We start from the raw sequence: 23457 nt of genomic DNA, 5'->3' as shown, positions 1-23457 counted from the left end.
TCAGCTGCTTGGGACTAAGTTTCTTGCGGGATATGCCCACTAGACTGCTTTGGTTTGTGAGCTGACACTCTTGCAATATGAATTAGCTGTCAAACTTCCTGTTAGAAAATATTTAAGAACCTTTGAAAGAATGCGTCATTAAATTTCAACTCAAGTCCTGTGCAAGGTTACACGCTGAACCTCTAGTTGCTTTGATGTTCATTCATTCTCAGGGTACGACAGTCATACTCCTAAACTCCAAAGGCTGAATCGCCTACGTTTTCCCAGCCGAACCTAGGTCTTTCATAAAGTTCTGGCAAACAAAGCAGATGTTGCAGACAGGCCCTAGCATGTGATGCTGTAAGAACCTTGGAACTTCCAGTCTGTTGTGTGATAGCTCTTAGCAACTTTTTATTCAATCAGATCACAATTAAATCTCTATGAGCAGGCAGCTGAAATTGTGAATCTTGTCATTTCACATTTTTTTGTGTGTGGGGAGAAGAGGCAAGGACTGTTTGATGGTAATGCATTCATCCTCACACTGTTGGCCTTTGGCACAGTTTATGCATTTACTGGTTTTCTGCCAATGTGTGAACAGCTGCCTGAAGCACAGACTCTCTAAGCAAAGAATTAATTTAAAGGTTTTCTTTGTCTGTTGGTGAGCTTGCTGCAGCATATGATAAATTATTCCAGTCCTCGCCGCAATGGGAACTCCATTTTCATCCTCCATTTTTATCCTCAACTCTTACTTAATGAATTCAACATGTATCCACAATTATAAACACTCTTTAAAAAAATACAAATGATATAGCAACCAGTTACAGATAGGTAGCCGTGTTGGTCTGCCATAGTCAAAAAAAAAAAAAAATTCCTTCCAGTAGCACCTTAAAGACCAACTAAGTTAGTTCTTGGTATGAGCTTTCGTGTGCATGCACACTTCTTCAGATACACTGAAACAGAAGTTGCCAGATCCTTCTATATAGTGAGAAGGTGGGGAGGGGTATTACTCAGAAGGGTGGTGGGAATGGGTGGTTGGCAGATAGCTGTGATGAGCCTGTTGACGACTCTTAACGACTGCAATAGGTCTTACAGGAAAAAGCAAGGGGTGAGAAGGTGAAAAATGGCTTTGTCATGTATAATGAGATAAGAATCCAATGTCTTTGTTCAGACCAGGTCTCTCCATGGTTTTAAGTTTGGTAATGAGTTGCAATTCAGCAGCTTCTCTTTCCAGTCTATTTCTGAAATTCCTTTGTAGTAATACAGCTACTTTGAGATCTTGTATAGAATGTCCTGGGAGATTGAAGTGTTCTCCTACTGGTTTCTCTGTCTTGTGATTCTTGATGTCCGATTTATGTCCGTTTATTCTTTGGCGTAAGGTTTGGCCTGTTTGTCCAATATAGAGAGCTGAGGGACACTGTTGGCATTTGATGGCATATACAATGTTAGACGATGAGCAATTAAATAGTCCCGAGATGGTATGTGTGATGTTGTTGGGGCCAGTAATGGTGTTGTCCGGGTGTATGTGGCAGCAAAGTTGGCATCTGGGTTTATTGCAGGCTCTGGTGCCAGTGTCCGTGTTACGTCTGGTTGTAGTATTATTGTGGGTTAGGAGTTGTTTAAGATTGGGTGGCTGTCTGTAGGCAATGAAAGGTCTTCCTCCCAGAGCTTGAGAAAGAGAACTGTCATTGTCCAGGAGAGGTTGTAGATCTCTGATGATGCGTTGTACTGTTTTAACTTGGGAGCTGTATGTGATGACTAGAGGTGTTCTGTTATTTTCTTTTTTGGGTCTGTCTTGCGGCAAGTTCTCTCTGGGTATCTGTCTGGCTCTGTTGATCTGTTGTCCAACTTCATCTGCTGGATATTTTAGTGCTAAAAAGGTTTGCTGTAGATCTCTTAGGTGAGAGTCTCTGTCTGTAGAATTGGAACAGCTAGATGGTAGCTAGAGGAAAATGTATTTCAATGTATTTCAATTCAATGATTTTCACCCCACAATCAACCTAACAATGAATCAATCTATGCAAGAAATACATTTTTTGGACACTACTATAAAAATACAGGATGGACGCATAGACACCACCTTATACCGTAAACCAACTGACCGACAAACATATCTACATGCCTCTAGCTACCATCCCAAACATACCAAACAGTCCATTGTATATAGCCAGGCACTACGGTACAGCCGTATCTGTTCCAATTCTACAGACAGAGACTCTCACCTAAGAGATCTACAGCAAACCTTTTTAGCACTAAAATATCCAGCAGATGAAGTTGGACAACAGATCAACAGAGCCAGACAGATACCCAGAGAGAACTTGCCGCAAGACAGACCCAAAAAAGAAAATAACAGAACACCTCTAGTCATCACATACAGCTCCCAAGTTAAAACAGTACAACGCATCATCAGAGATCTACAACCTCTCCTGGACAATGACAGTTCTCTTTCTCAAGCTCTGGGAGGAAGACCTTTCATTGCCTACAGACAGCCACCCAATCTTAAACAACTCCTAACCCACAATAATACTACAACCAGACGTAACACGGACACTGGCACCAGAGCCTGCAATAAACCCAGATGCCAACTTTGCTGCCACATACACCCGGACAACACCATTACTGGCCCCAACAACATCACACATACCATCTCGGGACTATTTAATTGCTCATCGTCTAACATTGTATATGCCATCAAATGCCAACAGTGTCCCTCAGCTCTCTATATTGGACAAACAGGCCAAACCTTACGCCAAAGAATAAACGGACATAAATCGGACATCAAGAATCACAAGACAGAGAAACCAGTAGGAGAACACTTCAATCTCCCAGGACATTCTATACAAGATCTCAAAGTAGCTGTATTACTACAAAGGAATTTCAGAAATAGACTGGAAAGAGAAGCTGCTGAATTGCAACTCATTACCAAACTTAAAACCATGGAGAGACCTGGTCTGAACAAAGACATTGGATTCTTATCTCATTATACATGACAAAGCCATTTTTCACCTTCTCACCCCTTGCTTTTTCCTGTAAGACCTATTGCAGTCGTTAAGAGTCGTCAACAGGCTCATCACAGCTATCTGCCAACCACCCATTCCCACCACCCTTCTGAGTAATACCCCTCCCCACCTTCTCACTATATAGAAGGATCTGGCAACTTCTGTTTCAGTGTATCTGAAGAAGTGTGCATGCACACAAAAGCTCATACCAAGAACTAACTTAGTTGGTCTTTAAGGTGCTACTAGAAGGAAATTTTGTTTTGTTTTGTTTTGGATATAGCAACCAGTTAACAACATGTCTGAGTGAGGCAACACACTGTGTTTGCAGTAATGCTGTGTTTGTAGCAATCCTTGCTTAATGTTACATGAATGTGCCCGCTCACCCCTCCCCTCTGCTATGGTATGGTCGCAATGTGGTGATCGAAAGCTTTCACTTCTACTTTTACAAACTGCAGTTTAGAATTATGTTCAAACCAAGACAAACGATTGCTATTCTAACCAAGTTTGGATAGCTCCGGTTTACTGAAACAAGCCAACTTCAAAGCATAGTTTATGAAGCTGTCTTGTTTCAGTAACAAAACAGAAGATAAGCCACAGTTTAGGGTTCAGAAATAACATTAAACGCAGTTTACTAAAAACAAAAATTTTCGTCTTCTTCCATGTGGAAGGGGAGACATGTGAAATACACTTTGTTTTATTCACATAATTCCAAACCATAGTTTGGCATTATGATTGAACATTCAGAAATGTTTGTTCTCTTGTACAACATTTGTGCGATGCTCACATCTTAATCATGTTTTGTACTCCCCAGTTTCCTAAGCAGTGGGAAGTTCCAGGGACAACCTTATAGGTTCAATTTTGGAAATGTTGGAGGGTATGAAATCCTGATAGGTGAATATCTTGATGGGCAGCTAAAATATTGCACTCTACTAACAAACAAACAAACAAATATTTATTGTGTTTGGATTGGGTCTGTAACCCAGCCAAAGCCCTTTTCTATAACCAGCCATTTCCCAATCCACCGGTACCTGATTCAGTTTGGCTGCTATTTACTTTCACTGTGGTTGCACAAAGTGAATTTAACATGAATTTTGCCTTCAGATGCAAAGTTTGCAAATGGTAGTGATGCAACATTCACACGTGGGATGAGTGAAAAATAGGTGTGAAGCATAAGCAAACCGTAAATTGAAAACTGCAGGGATTTTTTTTTTTTTTAAGTCAGATAGTTCTTGCACAAAGCAGCGAGGTATCTTGCAAGTCATGGCTGCCCCCTGCAGCTGGTCTCAGGGCTCATTCAGATCCTGCTCAGCCAGAGGAATGCTTATTTTGCAGCATGTTTGCTAACCATTCCTTACTGCTTACCTGAGCCACATGTTTCACTTTTCTACCGGGACTAAGAAAAGCCTTGCTTTAATTCTGAGTAGATATGCATATGGTTTCACTGTTAAATCTGTGAGAGGCGCAGCACAATCCTATGCATGTTTACTCAGAAGTAAAGCCCAGTTGCATTCAGTGAGGCTTACTTCCAAGAAAGTGTGCATAGGAGTGTAGCCTTATAGACATAGTGCCCATCATTCCAGTGACAACTTATGATTCAGGCCTAAATCCCCAAGCCCACAACAGTTCCTCTGTAATATTTTACAGGGCTATCTGTTCTTCATCAATTATATTTCTTCCATTTATTATTGTTGTTGTTTTGTATATTTTATACAATTTGAGATCTATAATTTTATAATTTGTTATACTGTAACTGTGAAATTCCATTTTAAAAAATATTATTTAAATTAAGAAGAATAAGAAAGCCCAAGTCAGAACTTCTCCAATATCTTCATGTTGCCTTTGATAGAGAGCTGGGGAAACATTTAAATAAATAGTCTTCAACTTTGGAACGGATGCTTTCTTTTATCAAAATCCAATAAACATTATATAAAAGCACAGACATAATATTTTGTTACTTTTGTTAATCTTTCATTTGTTTCTCATGAAAAATAAGTGGCTTGGTATAAAATCTGGTGATGAAAGCTTATTTATAATTTCTAACCATCAGAAATTGCCCAACAAGAAATAAAATAAAAATGGCGGACATTCACAGTAATGGTCAGTAATGCTTGTTCTTATTTTCATTTTATTGACATTTTATTGGCTTTGATATTTAATTTTACTCCTCAACTAATTTATAAAACATTTGGTCAACCAACTAACATGCTTGGGTATATATTTCCTATTGCAGATGGATACACAACGGATGATATTGAGTTCTACTGGAATGGAGGGGAATCTGCTGTAAGTGGAGTTAATAAAATTGAGCTCCCTCAATTCTCAATTATCGACTACAAGATGATCTCAAAAAGAGTAGAGTTTGCAACGGGTAAGCAGTGAGCATCCCGAGACATACTCTGGGAATGGCAGTAGAAAAGAGACATGCTGTGGTTTCACTTTTCCCTTTTTTATTTTTTAAATAGGGGCATACCCTCGGCTGTCACTGAGCTTTCGACTTAAAAGAAATATCGGCTACTTCATTTTGCAAACCTACATGCCTTCTACTCTGATAACGATTCTGTCGTGGGTATCTTTCTGGATCAACTATGATGCATCTGCTGCACGAGTTGCACTAGGTAATTTATTATTTGGACAACAAAACTACGTAAATATCCTTGGTGTGTGAGATTTATTCTTTTCATTTATTAATTCACTTTAGCATGTCAGAGGGCTCTATGTGCTCCGTGTGTTGTGTTGTTTTGGTTTTCTTTCTTTCTTTTTCTAAAAAAACCCATAATGACACATAACATCCTGGCAATTTTATACTACTGGTCATGTATCTCTTTTTTTAAAGTAAATTTCAAGTCCTTACAGTTGTGAAGAAAGTGGGTGAAAGTATGGGGGAAATGCAGTGTATCCCAGAAACTGGAAAGGGTGGGGGGAGTAAATAAGATTTCCAGAGCCATAATATATATGAGGCATACCCTCCCAGTTCTAGACATTGTGTTCTATCTTCTAGTCGTTGTGCAAAACAAGCTTAGTTTGTATAATTTATACAGTTGCAGACCATCTCTCTGCCTGGATCTCATGAGAAAATGATGGTGACTCTGAAAAGGAGTCATAAAAGATAATGTGCTATGTTGGCAATGCATCTTTGGCTGACCAAAAACAAAAAGCTTCTCCAGTTACAATAACCAATAGCTGATGGCAGTATGGGAAACTACCTTATATTACCCTTAGCCAGGCTTCCTCAACCTCGGCCCTCCAGATGTTTTTTGGCCTACAACTCCCATGATCCCTAGCTAGCAGGACCAGTGGTCAGGGATGATGGGAATTGTAGTCTCAAAACATCTGGAGGACTGAGGTTGAAGAAGAAGAAGAAGAGGAGGAGGAGGAGGAGTTTGGATTTGATATCCCGCTTTATCACTACCCTAAGGAGTCTCAAGGGTGGCACTGTGGATTAAACCACAGAGCCTAGGGCTTGCTGATCAGAAGGTCGGTGAAGGTGTGGCCGGGGTGAGCTCCTGTTGCTCAGTTCCAGCTCCTGCCAACCTAGCAGTTCGAAAGCACGTCAAAGTGCAAGTAGATAAATGGGTATTGCTCTGGCGGGAAGGTAAATGGCGTTTCCACGCACTGCTCTGGTTCGCCAGAAATGGCTTAGTCATGCTGGCCACATGACCCGGAAGCTGTACGCCGGCTCCCTTGGCCAATAAAGCGAGATGAGCGCCGCAACCCCAGAGTCGGCCACGACTGGACCTAATGGTCAGGGGTCCCTTTACCTTTAAGGAGTCTCAAACATTCTCCTTTCCCTTCCTCTCCCACAACAAACACTCTGTGAGGTGAGTGAGGCTGAGAGACTTCAGAGAAGTGTGACTAGCCCAAGGTCACCCAGCAGCTGCATGTGGAGGAGCGGAGACTCGAACCCACTTCACCAGATTACGAGTCCACCGCTCTTAACCACTACACCATGCTGGCCTTAGCAATGTTACTACTTCCAAAAGTCCCTGTGCTCCCTATGAAAGTGCCATCTTCCAGCATGGGATGTAGCAACCATGCTGCTACAGTGATGCAGGAATGCAGGGACTGGGTGTCTATGTATATGTAAAATACATTTGCAATGTACAGGTGGGACCTGTTCAGGATTCAGCCAGATAGCCAGGCAGGATTCAGGATGCTCCATTCCATTCACCCCTTCCCTAGTTTTGTCTCCCCTCTCAATAGTTAGCATTCTATGCTTATCCTCATTTAGCTGTTTCTGGTGAATAGGGGATAACTCCAAATGAAGGAGTCTGGTTGTGTTGCTCCCTGCACAGCACATCCTTGAGGACCCTGCCATCTTCCATTCTGTGGACACGACCAAGCCAGCGTAGAATAATAATAATAATAATTATTATTATTATTATTATTATTATTATTATTATTATTATTTATTATTTATAACCCGCCCATCTGGCTGGGCTTCCCCAGCCACTCTGGGTGGCTTCCAAAAAAATATTAAAATACTGTAATACATCAAACATTAAAAGCTTCCCTAAACAGGGCTGCCTTCAGATGTCTTCTAGAAGTCTGGTAGTTGTTATTCTCTTTGACATCTGGTGGGAGGGCGTTCCACAGGGCGGGCGCCACTACCAAGAAGGACCTCTGCCTGGTTCCCTGTAACTTGGCTTCTCGCAGTGAGGGAACTGCCAGAAGGCCCTCGGTGCTGGACCTCAGTGTCCGGGTAGAACGATGGGGGTGGAGACGCTCCTTCAGATATACTGGACCGTTTAGGGCTTTAAAGGTCAGCACCAACACTTTGAATTGTGCTCGGAAACGTACTGGGAGCCAATGTTGGTCTTTCAAGACCGGTGTTATATGGTCTCGGCGGCCGCTCCCAGTCACCAGTCTGGCTGCTGCGTTCTGGATTAGTTGTAGTTTCCGGGTCACCTTCAAAGGTAGCCCCACGTAGAGTGCATTGCAGTAGTCCAAGCAGGAGATAACCAGAGCAGGCACCACTCTGGCGAGGCAGTCCGCAGGCAGATAGGGTCTCAGCCTGCGTACCAGATGGAGTTTGCTCTTCGTATACAGGATTTTAGCAGGTTTCTTGGTGGCATCTTTCCACATGAAGAGTTGCCTTTTGTACCGAGTTCTTTCCTTCCTCCTAGGGATCACCACTGTGTTGACTATGACCACCATCAGCACTCATCTCAGGGAGACACTGCCAAAGATTCCCTATGTGAAGGCAATTGACATTTACCTAATGGGGTGCTTCGTGTTTGTGTTCCTTGCCTTGTTGGAATACGCGTTTGTGAACTACACCTTCTTCGGCAAAGGCCCACAGCATCAGAAGAAAGCAGCTGAGAAGGCCAGCAGTGACAAGAGGAAGCTGGAGATGAATAAAGTTCAGGTAACTGGTTGCCTGAGTTTTCATATATTTCCATTTACGTATATCAGGGTGAGGTTGAGAAGCAGGAAGGAAGCAGCACCTCGGGAAACCCTTCCAGAGCTATCCTCACTTGTGCCATATGACAGAATTCCATATGGAATATTTGTATGCAGCACAGGACAGGACAGTGATGAAAATGTTGACCTAGTACAGGGGTCAGCAAATTTTTTCGGCAGGGGGTCGGTCCACTGTCCCTCAGACCTTGTGGGGGGCCGGACTATATTGGGGGGGTGAATGAATTCCTCTACCCCACAAACAACCCAGAGGTGCATTTTAAATAAAAGCAGACATTCTGCTCATATAAAAACACGCTGATTCCCGGACTGTCCGCGGGCCGGATTTAGAAGGCGATTGGGCTGGATCTGGCCCCCGGGCCTTAGTTTGCCTACCCATGACCCAGTGTGTGGCAGCTGCGAAAAAGGCAAATTTCATGCTAGGGAAAGGAACTGAAAATGAGACTGCTGAAGTCATAATGCCATTATATAACTCTATGGTGCAAGCGTATTTGGAGAACTGTGTACAGTTCTGGTTACCTCAGCTCAATAAGGATTTTGCAGAGTTGGAAAAGGTTCAGGAGAGGACAGTCAAAATGATCCAGGGGAAGGCGTGACCTCCCATATGGAAAGGTTGCAGCCTTTGGGACTTCTTAGTTTGAAGAAAAGGGAAATAAGTGGTGACATGATAGTTTATAGAATTGTGTATGGCATGGAGGAACTGGATGGAGACATACCCCCTGAAATAATACTAGTAACATAAAACAGTTGTGCAGGGAATATGCATGTGGACCATACTGTCAACCCCAGCTGCTATCATGCAGGAAGAGAAAATGCAAAAGCAAGTCAGGGCAGAGCAAAGGTGAAGGCAGACCACAGGCAGGCAGGCAGGCAGTAGGACATGACCCATTTGGGCTTTTTGCTGTTGAAATGCTTCCTGGCCATCTTAGTGGTGTAACCACAGGCTGAATTCTCACCAGTTGCCAGTCCCGACAACTTTACTCTTTGGTGAAGATACACTGAAGCAGTGGCAACTGGCACCCATTCGGACCTGTAGGGCAAAAGGCAGGGAGACCAGCAGCCAATGCAAGATCGAACCATTGAATTCTGGGTTGTTCCCCAGAATCCTCCCTGCTGAGTTCTGCAAGGGCCAGTCTGAGTCTAAGGAGGAGGTAGTTAAGAGCTAATGCTGCCACACTCTGTGCTGGTTATAAGTAAGAAGACAGGCAGGTGGGGGGCTGGTTGAAGGCAGCATGAGGTTGGTGGGTCAGTGTCCCATCCCCCTAATGGACCAGCCTCCAATAGGGCCATTTTCTTTTAAGTGTGGATTCTGAAATGGACTGGATTGGTGGCCTTTGATCTCCCAGATGGGGCCATTTTGACAATATCATCCTCTGCCTTATTTTTATTTATTTTTTGCTATTGCCATTATTGGCCTTCCCCTTTTGTCTCCATTCATCTTTCTCCTTCACTCTACTTTTGTAGAAGTCTCTGAAATATGGGATCTGAAAAGAGCTCTGTGGGTTGGATGTCCCTACCCTTAACCTGCGCGGAAATGTCACATGCTGGATAATTGTGACGTTCTTTCCTTTTGCAAGTTATTTATCAACTGCCCTAAGGTTGGAGATAATAGTTCTTCTAGGAAGATGGGCAGTCATTTGTGGGTATGTGGGCAGTTGAATAATAATTTCTCCTTGTTCTTTTGGTCACCAGGCCATTTAGCCTTAGCTAGGCACATAATTTTCTATCCATAGCAATTTTGTCCTGAACGTAGGACACCCTGTACGTGTTTCCTCACAATGGAAAAGGACCACATTATCTACTGAATCACTTTCCACTACCCAGTCTGTAACACTGGGCAAGCAGAGAATTTGGGCAAAAAAAGGTGCACCAGAGAAGAAAAATAGAGATTATTATCTCCTTCCGTTTGGGTGAATGTGTTAATTTGTTAGCAATCATGATAAACTCTTTGTTATGAATTGCAAAACTTATAATTCGGAGAAAATGAATAGTCTGATGATTTATACAGAACAGGGGTCTCAAAGTGATTTAGAAACTCATTTTAAAATGTAGCAGGCTCATTCATAACACTTTAAATTAAAGCAGTAATTCATCCAACACTTGCCTTGTAATAAGCAATGAGTGCACAGTACTTTAAATGAGGGGACTCACATGAATCATCAATATAAACCATTAGCATTTGTCAGTTATTAGTCTTTACAATGGAGAAAAAACAACAGAGAGATATTAATGATATTTGCGCTTCTATTGCAGGTGACTATATAACAAATCTGGGAAGCCCTTTAATTTGCCAGTTGAATTGTTCAGTAATTAAAAGACTATAGATGTGCAGTTCATTCAGGCAATAATAACAACAGCCTGTGGTATTCTTGTTGTTCGTTCCCTGCATCTTATATTCCAGAATGTAGTGTCTCTGAATATGGAAGTTTAGCGATCATGGCTTAATAAGCATTGATAAATTCAATTGATGAATTTGTCAAATTCCACCTTGAATTATCTGCCATGAAGTTCCTGCAGAAGATTCTGAGGAAAGTTATAGGGCAGAGGTGGGGAACTTGTGGCTCTACAAATGTCGTTGGATTACAGCTTCCATCATCCCTGACTATTGGCTCTGGTGGCTGGGAGTAATGAGAGTTAGACTTCAGCAGCATCCAGCTGTTGGCAGGGCAGTAACGCTCACATGTGCTCACATCACTGGTGTCACTGTGGCTTACTGGGAAGGAAAGAGCTAAGATGGCAGTGTCGTTGGCATGGTACGAATGCACTGGTGGAGCCAATCCAGCATACCCAGGCTTCACTACCACCTCACCCCTCTCCCTCCTACTAAGCCACAACGGCACTGGTGATGGGAATTTGGGCAAGTGCCACCACCCCACTGTGGCGATCACACAGGGTCCCCGGACGTTTCACCGTCTATTGATCCCTGTGCCACCACTTTATTTCTCGCTGCCACCACCCAGGCCCTACCTGGTACAATACTGAGTCCAATCAGGGTTAAATTGGAACATAAACTTCTGTTTATTTATTGCAGTTTAACAAGCGTGTGGTTTCATAAACGGTATCGGTAAATTACAATCATGGGGTGCCTATCCAGACCTATAACTTCTGCTACCTGCTCTCACTCACTAAACCACCTCTCAGATATTTGCTTGTCTTCCTAGCCCCTAACTGTTCCTGACTCAGCTTATTTCGCTACACTAACTCAACCTACCCACAGACTCTATCCCAGTTCACTCCCACTCCAACCAACCACCCAACTCCCAACGAACTCCTCCCTTCGCGCCTCCCAGAGCTGGTTTTATAGTCCCTCTGACTCCACCCCCCTGGGTTCTGATTGGGTAACCTGTTTAACTATTTCACCTCCAGCCCTCTCATATGTTAGCGTCACACCCACCAGCAGGTTTCCCATTCAGGCTTATTGGGCAGCAGTGCTTGAACTGAGAATGCACACCGAATTCTGTGGCTGAACATGGCTGGGAGAAGTGGGGGGGTCACCGGTACTGAGCCAGCCATTCTTCAGGAAAGCTTGCCATTGTTACCGATATTCTCTGCAAATATTCACCGATTAGCTTCCAAGGAATCCCAGAGACTCCCAAATGCAGTCTGGAAAACCCCTGCAATAATTACAGGTTGAGCTACTGTCCTGTTGTCAACAATAATGGCTGCTCGGCCCAGTACACTGCATTTCAACCAGCACAACATTGATTTCACTGCACATTACTTCCTTCCCTAGACTGAATCCTTAAATGGATACCTGGCAAGGGCTATAAGGCTGCTGGGTGACTCTAGGTCCTGTTTCTTCAAGGGAGATAATGACTGTGAACCTCACAGAGACTGTGATTTCAACAGTAAACAGTTCAATTACACTGGGCCATTAAGGAAGACACTACTGTAGGTTACATGTGTAGCACAGGTGAATATTACTTACCACCTTCCTACCACTTCACTTACTTCCAGCAACTTCTGTTAATTTTTAAATTTTAATGAGGGGGGAAAACCCATAAGAAATACAAATAAAGATTTCATCAGCCATTTGACCATTTTGAAGCACTAGTACCTTCCTGATGTTCTGTGAAGATAGGCAGTGGGAACCGAAGAATAATCAGTATTATTACAGACAGAAATGGCTGAAAAAGGGGGCGGGGACTGGAAATTCTAAGAAAGGTTACAAAATACAAGTGTTCCCATTAACTAAAACAATCTCCAGGTTCTTTCTCAGATTCCTTTTTCTCATTTCCTCATCAACTCCCCTTCTCTGCCCTTGTTGTCATTTCCTATCATGCATTTTGTTCGTTATCATCTCACTCATTTGCCAGTGTGTCAAACATCACCAGTGGCGTAGCGTGGGGGGCCCAGGGGCGGTTGCCCCAGGAGCGAAATTGTTAGGGGGTGCAAAATTTCAATACCCAGTGCTGCCTCAATACAGTTGCGTGCTTCCGTTGATGGACTGCATTGAAAACAGCTTCTCCGTGCAAACCAGGAAGTGACATCTCCAGACAACGGAATTACTCTTCTTTTCTTATCTCTGCAGCTGTGATCTCCTGGGTGACGTAGACAGCGTTAGGCAGTTGAATGTGCATGCGTACTTAGTTTCCCTCCCTCCCACCCGTTAGTGCAGCCTCAGGCACTGGCAACCCACGCTACGCCACTGAGCACCACTAAGGGATTAAGAGACCTTCTCTAAAGCCATGCTTCTTCTTTAGATTGACGCCCGTGGGAATATTCTTCTTACTACCCTGGAAATGAGAAATGAAGTCAGCAGCACCAATGTGCTGGCAACTTTGAATGACCCGAGAGCTACCATGTACTCCTACGACAGTGCCAGCATCCATTACAGGAGGCCTGCCACCACAAGGGACCTCTACAACAGGAGCACTTTGGATAGACAGACAACCCATCAAAAGGGACGCCTACGGAGAAGAGCATCGCAGCTCAAGGTCAAAATCCCAGATTTGACTGATGTCAATTCCATAGACAAGTGGTCCAGGATGGTTTTTCCTATCACCTTTATCCTTTTCAATGTGGTCTACTGGCTTTATTATGTGCACTGAGTTATGCTGTGATCCCTCCACCTGCCTAGCCCAGACTCCTGTTCTCAAATTTGCCAACCTTAAAGACTGTTGTAGCCGCAGTGCTACATATTCAAGGTACAATATTCAGCCATTCTGTGGGTTAGGGTGCCCTTTTAACCATATCCCAAAAATCAAACCATGTTTACTTCAAAAAAGAAGACAGTATCTATTTGAACATGCGCTCATCCTTTTAGATCTGCTTTCAAAGAGCGACACTGAAGACACAAGTGCTATCCCTCTGTTTTGTTCTAAGGTTATTTCTGGTGATCTTTCCTTTCTTTTTTCTTAGAATTTAAAACATGGCGTGAAAATTCTGCCTTATTTTCCAAAACACATACGTTGGTCCTAACCGTAGGCTTGTTCACACATTACACTGAACACAGGTACCAGCTCTCTCTAACACATGTACAAGTGTTTGTGTAAAAGAGTGTGCAGCTAATTTGTTGATTTGTACATCTCAGCACAGGTATACACTCATGGAATGTTACATGTTTGCGTGTACAGCTCAACTATTTGTGTACACAGATTGTACACTCACGAAACATGATGTGTGAACATTCCTAGTACCTCCATATTATTTGCCAAACAAAGCTCAAGTGTTATTCAATAAAAGGCAACACTACAGCTGCATGCAACCCTAATCACACTTATCTAGGAGTCCATCACGTTGAACAAAGTGGTTTCCAAGTAGACATGCACAGAAGTGCGCTGTACACATGTCACTATAAATAGGTTCCCAGATCAAGAACTGATATATAGCTTGAACGCCCATATAGAGTGCTTCTGACACTATCAGGGCAGATTTAGGGTTGTATCAGTTCATCTGTTAATTCGTAGATCAAAAACATGTCGATGAACCGGGTAGTTTTTTCAAATTGTTCATAAACTCTAATATAAATGACTGCAAAAAAAAAAAATCATGGCTAGCAGGGGGCATCTTAGAAACAGACTTCTATGAAGGCAATGCCTCTTTCAAAACTGCAGGAATGCCTGCTACAACATAACCATAGTTATGCAAAGTATGCTTTTCTTTCTTCAAAACTATAGCTTCATTTATATGCAGATGTATGCGGATTTAATCAATAATCGATTTAATCTCATACAATTATTTTAAGGAAATCTCTGTTTGATTAGGTGACAGGTCTAGACAGAACACCTAATGTGTGTCTTTGGGATCTGGGCTCGATGGCTGGTCTACAGCACAAATGAAGCTGTACCAACAATTACATAATAAGGGTTGCTGGAAGAAAACAAGTGCCAGTTCAGATTTTGCCTTTCCCGCTCTGCCATGGTGTTAGTTTTGTGAGAACACACTGGAGTCTTTATTAGCAATTCCTGGCCCCTATCAGAGGACGTTTTTCTCTCTTTTTAGGAGCTAAAGTAGATGTGGTATTCCATCACAGGTCACCAATGACTGGTGCCTGAGGGCACACATCAACGCACAGGCTCCCCACCCCCAATTGAAATTGGGCTTGATAAAAGCATTCTAACACAGGCGATAGAACAGGCTGTGGTGTGTGCTTGGTTGTAATGTGTGTTTGTGGTACCTGTAGCAGTTACTCTGGTATGCGGGTGTGCCCATGCACCCGAAAAGGTTGGTGACCCCTGAATTACACAATTGGCCACTGTCTGCTTGGGTTCCTTTTCCCCTTTACTTAATAGGCATCCATGGCCTTGTGGGAAGAGGGTCAGCAAGGAGGAAGCTTGCAGTGCTGATCTGGATAGTCACCCCCATGTCCGTGGCTGCTGCTTCTCCTAGGAGGGAAGCTGTCATTGGTACCAGTGGGAGTTTCCCTCCTAGTGCAAATGGAAGTCACAGGGTGCAGGGTGCAATCCAGTAAAGGGTTAAATGCCCCCTCTGCAACTCCATGGTACCCCAGCCCCACCCCAGGATGCAAGGAACCCGAGCTGGAATACAAACTCCATCACCCTTTATTTTTGGCCATGCTGGATGTTGGTGCAGAGATAGAGATAGAGATAGATTAAAGGAGAATTCCTGGGTGCCAAGATCCAAGGTTGGGGCAAGTACTCTTTGGTGAGAGAACCCAAGTAGGGATTTATTATCACAAAATATGCCTCAAAATTAAATGTGGAGATATAGGCTGTTAGACCTTTAAAATGTGTGACCCTCCAAGTGAGTTCATTATTTATTTGTTACATTTACCGTATTTTTTGCTCTATAAGACTCACTTTTTCCCTCCTAAAAAGTAAGGGGAAATGTGTGTGCGTCTTATGGAGCGAATGCAGGCTGCACAGCTATCCGAGAAGCCAGAACAGCAAGAGGGATTGCTGCTTTTGCTGCACAGTGATCCCTCTTGTTGTTCTGGCTTCTGAGATTCAGAATATTTTTTCCTTGTTTTCCTCCTCCAAAAACTAGGTGCGTCTTATGGTCTGGTGCGTCTTATAGAGCGAAAAATACGGTATATAATACCTTTATCTTCCAAGATCTCAAGGTGGTGTATATAGTTCTCCTCTCCCCATTTCATCCTCACAATAACCCTGTGAAGTAGGTCAGGCTAAGAGATGGTGACTGGCCCAAGGTCACCAGTGAGCTTCATGGCTGGGGTTGCTGGCATGGCAGGGTTCTAAAATGTCCCCTTAATAGATCTCTTTTCAATGTGGCCCTCTTCCCCCAGGCATAGGAAAAGGCCACATACTTGGTAAGTTTAAAAATGGTTTGCTTACAAACTCTCCAAAGATCAAATTCACCTGCTTTAGAAAGTTGCACAGGCATTAAAACTTGGCTTAGATAAAAAGTGGCGGAAGTTCCTAAATTTATAGGAATAGAGCCATGTGGCGAAACTGGAGTAACCAGCTCAAACCTTTTCACATGATGAGTTCATCAGATAGACAGGAAGGCAACAATGACTTGATTACCTAGTTCCTTCCAAGGTGAGGGGACGTGGGTATATATTACCGCACTACATCTGGAGGTCTCAGGGCGTTTCACAGAATAAAATCAAAATATGATTCCACAAAATACATAATCAAAATAAAAACAATCCAATAGCCCCCCACAAAAAACATACACATTTTAAAACGACATAGGATATCAATCAAATCAGCCAAAAGCCTGGTTGAAAAGGAACATTTTTGCCTGGTGCCTAAAGGTGTATAATAAAGGCACCAGGGAAATTTCCCTGGGGAGAGCATTCCACAGATGGGGAGCCACTACAGAGAAGGCCCATTCTCGTGTTGCCACCCTCTGGGCCTCTCAAGGAGGAAGCACACAAAGAAGGGCCTCAGAAGATGATCTTAGGGTACCAGTAGGTTCATATGGAAAGAGGCAGTCCTTGAGGTATTGCGGTACTGAGGTGTTTAAGGCTTTATAGGTCAAAACCAAAACTTTGACTTGGGCCTGAAAACTAATTGATAGCCTGCGCAGTTGGACCAGGATCAGTGTAATATGCTCAAACCGTCTTGCTCCGATGAGCAACCTGGCCGCTAAATTCTGCACTAGCTGAAATTTCCCAACTTCAGAGGCAGCCCAATGTAGAACGCATTGCAGTAGTCTAACCTTGAGGTTACCAGAGTATAGACAACAGTAGTTAGGCTATCCCTGTCCAGATAGAGGCATAGCTGGGCCACCAGCCGAAGCTGATGGAAAGCACTCTGGGCCACTGAGGCCACCTAAGCCACGAGCAACAGCAAAGGATCCAGGAGGACCCCAAGCTACAAACCTGCTCCTTCAGAGGAAGTGTAACCCCATCAAGAGCAGGCAATCTCCCACCCATCCGGTCTAGGGAACCACCCACTAACAGTGCCTCAGTGTTATCTGGATTGAGTTTCAGTTTGTTGGCTCTCATCCAGTCCATTACATCCAGTCCAATGGATCGCTGAAATCTGTGTGGGTGAACAGGGTCTCAATCAGCTATCTGCCCTTGGAGGCTGATGGATCCAGTGGGATTCCAAACAGCTCTGGGAGGGTTTACAGCTGATATGACTGACACCCCTGTTCAAGCCCTGGCTGACCTCTTGAACATCCAAATGGCTCAGGCTATTGACACGATTGCCCCTGAATGCCCTCTTCCACTTCATAGAGCCCATTTGGCCCCCCTGGTATACTTCAGAGCTTAGGGCGAGGAAACAAGCTGGGAAACAGCCTGAAAGCAAGTGGAGGAAAGATCCAAACAAATGCAACTGAACACTGGTAAGAGCTCATTATCAAGCCTACCTAGTGGTAGAGAAGGCAGCAAAAAAGGCATAATTTGCTGCCTCCCTTGCATCCTCATTATGTCGTCTGGCAGAGCTTTTCCAAGTACAGTGGTAGCTCGGGTTGCATACGCTTCAGTTTACAGACTCCGCTAACCCATAAATAGTACCTCGGGTGAAGAACTTTGCTTCAGGATGAGAAGTGAAATTGTGCAGTGTTGGCGCAGCGGCAGCAGGAGGCCCTATTAGCTAAAGTAGTGCTTCAGGTTAAGAACAGTTTCAGGTTAAGAATGGACCTCCGGAACAAATTAAGTACTTAACCCGAGGTACCACTGTAGTATGAGGCCTTTTACAGGCTGGCCCAAAGGAGGTGGTAGAACCAACGGTAGCTCACTGTGACTTGTTTATCTCACACCAGCTAGGTCTGACGGGAGCTGGAGTTCAGCAACATCTGAAGAGCTACAAATTTCACATCTCTGTTCTTTGTTGTTTTAGTGAACTCATGCACATGTGCCCAGATCATGCATTCATCATTATGTGGGACCGATGGAAAGGCATGTGTGTATACGCATACAACCAATGCCTACAGTACTTTTACCATTACCACCCTTTTTTAGTAGGATGGACATACACCCATATATGCACCTAGTCATGCATGTTATTTGCAGTGGGGAGTGATAGCTCATCCGATGTGAAGGATTATTAGTTTGGTGAATACATGATCGGACAGTCTCCCAAGACTCTATTGACACTTTCGATTAAGTCGAAAGCTATTTTTGCACGTCAGTTTCAAAGCTTGCCATTTTCCTGCCCAATATTGCCTTCAGTTCATGAGCATTTAAGACCTACTCCTGTCCAATTTTTGGTACTGCTACTCTTTTCCAGGTGTGGTATCAAAAGTGGTGACCTGGATAGATCCCTTGTGCTTGATATCACATATAAATCTGGTTACTGATGCTACACATACATCATGAACATGCCAGGGTTCTGTGCCTCAGGAAGGTGGAATGTTCGGTAATAGTTTGGATCTTCAAAATGAATCACCAGCTCTTTCCATGCGTAATTTAAGCTGAAGTCACAATTTTTTGCGTTACTTAAAATGCTATCCTACTGAAATAAGCAGGACTTCTTATTAAGCATCCATGGGGATGGGGCTGAAAGTGCCTTACTGACAATGGATAAATTGTTCCCAATAAACAAAGCAAGAATCAACCAATATATGATGTTGCTCGCCTCCAATCTCCCAGGACATTTGTTTTAGCCGAGCCTCTTTCCTGGAAAGTGATGGACTTCCATATATTCAGTCTCACTAGTGAACATCTTATCAGAGAAGTGAAAACCACAGCTTGGGTTAACGCAGTGCTACCATCATCTAGACCTAGAGTTACTAGATCAGAACTTTAAAAAGAAAAATGAAAAGGACATTTTCATATTGTAATGTCTGAAATAGGAGGCCTTCCATATGTGACTTGAATGATCTCCTTAGAGTCAAGAATAACAAGACACATCATCACCTCTCTCAAACCACACCCAACAGGCATGTAACACTTCCACTGCATTTCAAATTCCCTCCCAAAATGTATTGGGCCAGCCCTGGTTTTGATTCCCAAATGCAATGTTATCCCAGCAAGACTCCCATTCCTTATTTATCTGTTATAATGTTCTCCTAAAATCCTGACAGCTAAAGAAATACCCAAAGTGCCAAAAAGGAAGCAGAATCTTAAGCTCCTTTTTAAAGTAGCACTAAATTTGAGCCAAGAGGTTTCACTCACATTGTGCCTTTCTATGCATCCATGCTTGAGTATTATCTAAATCCATGAAAAAAGTATCCATGAAAACAACACATCCTCAAAGTGCCTTATTCATACAAACCTTGGTTCAATTTTCTTTGAACTGAGCCAAACTTTTTATTATTAAAATGAGGGTAATTGCAGGGGGGTGGAGGAGATTTGATTCCTAAAAAGATAGCCCCCCCCAAAAAAAATGTTCTATGCGAATGGACCCTGAAATATTTAATGTAAAAAGCTAATTTACTGCCATGTGCTGTCAGTTTGGAGCATATATGCAGATAATACAGGACAGACTCAGGAAAATGGTTGGACGATATCCCATGAAGTAACTGAGTAACGCCAATATTCTTGATGTTGAAACAGTATGAGGCTTTGCTGGAATTTCAGTTTCAATTTATTATTTTTGAAAGCCTGCTTCTTTTCCAAAATGATTGTACAAATAGGCATGAAAACACAGCATCTTAATCTTCTAAAGCTGACATTTACTGGAACAAATTCTTCTCCGTTGCCTAGTTCTCAAATGCTGGACTTTCATCTGTTCTTTTTTTGTTTTGTTTTTTGTGAATATGGAGATGCTTAAATTCTTGTGGCTTTGAGAAAGTTAGCTCATACATCTGGATACACCTCTAAAAACCTAATCAGTGGCTTTGAATTAAAGATTCAGCAACAGGGAGAATAGCTCTATAGCTTGATTCACCATTGCTGCCAGCTTTTGGAAGTTGGGGTACGTATAATCAATACAAGGAGCTTAAAAAAAAAAGAATTCAAGGAGCTAAATTGGCACTAACGGCTTGCTTTAGAATTTCCAAATGAAAAATGCTCTCCTGCCATCATAAAGAGAGTGTGTGCTTTCATTCCTCTTTTATTTACCACCCCTTTGAGAGCCAAAGCTTGTCTCGGGTGCCACTCTAAGATTAAAAGCAAAGTGGCAGCAACAACTAAAGAAATCCATCAAGTTGTACGGTTGATAAGAGTGATAAGAGTTTGAGGAGCATGGCTATACATTCCATCTCTTGGACTAACTGTAATATGAGGGGCAGAAGTTTATGGAACAAGAGACCACCAGGGTCAAAACACTTTAAAATTAAGATGAAGCGCTAATCACCATTTGCTAACCTTCTAGTGTCTTCAGTCTCCCTTTCCACCAATTCCTTGCTAGCTGCTTATACAATTGTAAGACTGCAAATCCTAAATACATTCATCTGAGAGTAAGTTCCAATGAACTTAACCAGGATTTGCTTCTGAATGGAAATGGATTACATAGCAGAAATGTCCTTTTAAAAAGTCTACCCTGACTAGAATCACTAATGGGCTTTATCTAACATTTTCTCTGCAGATATGAAATCATACGAAAGTGTGTATCTTATCAGCTAATTCCATGAGAGATACATCATTTTGCCACAGATAACAAGGTGGTAAATCTACTTGTGCCATTTCTTGCATGAGTCATTAGGGAGTCAGGTGGCAATTTACCCAATATGCAAACCCAGCAAGTCATTACAGCATACATTCTGTGAAATTGTTTAACCATTGCTTGAATGCAAGAGTCCCACATTTGAAATTACCAGCCTTGCATAAAAAAGGAACAAGACACATTAAATATAGGGTAGTAGTACTGAAGGAGGAAAGAATATACGAAAACGTTGATTATATAGCTTTATTAGCGTGTGGAAGGAACAATAAAATGAAGCTTTGTTCTTGGTCAATAATCTGCTCTGTATTCCTTTTGCTGCAAATATATTTTCATCTACATGAATGCACACAGAAGAACATGGTAGGGTAGGGTGGTGGTAACCAATATAGTGCCCCCCAGTTGCCAATGTCCAAAAATGAGGGCACCATGTTGGCTTGTCCTGCAGCTTATGTTCTGCTAAGCCTACAGGTTGTATCAATAATCCTACCCTTTTGTGCAGTCACAGGCAGGCAGCAAAATTTGAGGTCAATCAGGTTCTTGGCTAAACAGCCTGGTGGGTCACAAGTTATGCAGACAGGTTGCAGTATGATGGTTTACAGTGGCGTAGCGTGGGTTGTCAGCACCCGGGGCAAGGCAAGTAATTTGCACCCCCTAACCCGTGGATTTGCGCCCCCTAACCCTAACCCCCAGATGTTGCGCCCGGTGCGGCCGGCCCCCCCTGCACCCCCCATGCTACGCCACTGATGGTTTATATTCCTATCAAGTCGTATCATGAAACGATCAGGACCTTCTTGCATAAGCATAGAGCTGCCCATTTGGCACCTGGTTGCATTTGCACATGATGGAGACTTTCTTGGTCTTCCATCACTACTCTTGGTCTACCATTGGTGCCTTCAGACACCAGTGAATCAGCCTGGTGCAACCTCTCGTTAGCCAGGATAGCTTGGGTTGACCTTGTACAGTACTTGCTAAGTAACTTGAAGAACAATTGCATAAACCTTTTATGTATAAACTTGCCAACTAATTAAAAATGAAATGGGGAGGATTGCTGTTGTGGCTTGAGCAGCTGATTAAGAATGGAAATATATCAGGGATGGAATCTGAGGCAACGTATCTGAACTCTACAGGCCTCAGTCCACAAGAAATCTAAAAATTTGGCCTAAACAATTTAGAGTATTAGGTGTCCATGGCTGCTATTAGGATGAGGCCATCAAGGTGAAACTCTTATCCAAAGGCAAAGATGAACCACATTATCATGTGGTTCAAATCTATCTAAAACATCTACACACCGAGATTATATTCCCCAAGCCAGTTTCACAACTTTCAATTGTTCCTGACCAGCTTGATGTGGTCATCAAAACGCACTTCCAGCAACAAATGAACTATTTCCAAGTAACTGTTTTTCATTTTTTAATTTGTCTAATAAAAACAAGGCCCTAATACAATTACACACATTATAGAATCTCCTTAAGAAGGTGGGGGGCAGCCTTTCTCTGTGGCTCGTTTCAATCTCATTTACGTATTTTAAAGAAATATTTTGAGTTAATTTTTCATAAAAACTTGTAAATTCTAGCTGAATTTTCATTGCAAGCACATTTTCCAAACCATTTATTCGACATGAAAGAGCTTTTATACATGCAGTTTCTGGAGTTCACTTGCTAAAAGGATCCCTTTAAATATTTGTTTTCTAAAACGAAAGGAAAGATTTCTAGGAAATAAAATCAACAAAATGCCAAGAGAGGAAAAATAGACTAATTTTTTATGATTAACTTTTCTATTTTGTATACAGATATGCTGCATTTTCTGATTAAAATTCCTGATCTGTTAATGCAATGTGAATTTATGTACTTGCTTTTTACACATCCCACGTCTTAACTTTTTAGAGTGTGCGCATTTTATAATTTTTGTTAGGCTTCTGTTTCCTTACTGTATATAACTGCATGTTTGTTTGTTTTTGCACATCCTGCATAATGTAGCACTAGACTCTATTGCTGTCAACACAAATGTTCTTTCAAATATTTTTCCAAAGGTGTTTTCTGGGAGTAACTGTACATTTTTGTATGTTTTGAAAAAGAAACCTGTAAAGCCCACAATACTGTGATTATTTTCATACGCTGATTCAACTGATCTAGTATAGGACAAAGGTCACCAGGAAGGTCTCCTGTACAAGCTCCATTTATTCCTGCTGAGTTCTCATTCATTGCAACAGAGCAGTGGCATCTTTTCACTGTGAGGTGCAAAGTTCATTCTTGGCGATCTTAAAAGTTAAACTGCAAAACAAGAAAAAGCAGTGTTTTCCATAGCAGCATTTGTGAAATTTTCTTCTAAACCTTGCAACAGCTAAAATGGTGTTATCACCATCCTTTGTTTAAACAAAGTTTTCAGTGTTTAATATTTGTGCTAGATTTTTGCCTTTGGCATGCATACTGGACTCTGTTTATAACAAAACTCAGTGTGCAGGTGCTGTGATTTGGCCAAGACGACACTCCTGAGAAATGATCACACGTGTGGAAAACACACCTTTCTGTCCAGCAAAGGAGGACTGGTGCCAGAAAACTCCCTGGTTTGTGACCTTGTTCTTGCAGCCTTCATTCAAAACACTGCTTTGGGGGGGGGGGCGTATTTTGTACATATTT

At 42.6% G+C, this 23457-nt stretch overlaps 1 protein-coding gene across 1 annotated transcript in view; it reads left to right on the top strand.

Moving 5' to 3' along the window:
• Positions 1–14910, top strand: part of GABRB1 (gamma-aminobutyric acid type A receptor subunit beta1) — a 93182-nt gene extending 78272 nt beyond the window's left edge. The window contains exons 6-9 of the mRNA XM_083630537.1: positions 5206–5343; positions 5438–5590; positions 8099–8340; positions 13097–14910. Of these exons, the coding sequence (XP_083486663.1) occupies positions 5206–5343; positions 5438–5590; positions 8099–8340; positions 13097–13444 (881 nt within the window). The 3' untranslated portion in view covers positions 13445–14910. The remainder of the gene's footprint in view (positions 1–5205; positions 5344–5437; positions 5591–8098; positions 8341–13096) is intronic.
• The last annotated feature ends 8547 nt before the right edge of the window (positions 14911–23457 follow it).

The sequence above is a fragment of the Podarcis filfolensis genome (genome assembly GCF_964270895.1).
Source record: "Podarcis filfolensis genome assembly, chromosome: 9".
Classification (NCBI taxonomy): Eukaryota; Metazoa; Chordata; class Lepidosauria; order Squamata; family Lacertidae; genus Podarcis; species Podarcis filfolensis.
The sequence above is the reverse complement of the archived record's forward strand: the minus strand, read 5'-3'. Positions and strand labels throughout refer to the sequence as shown.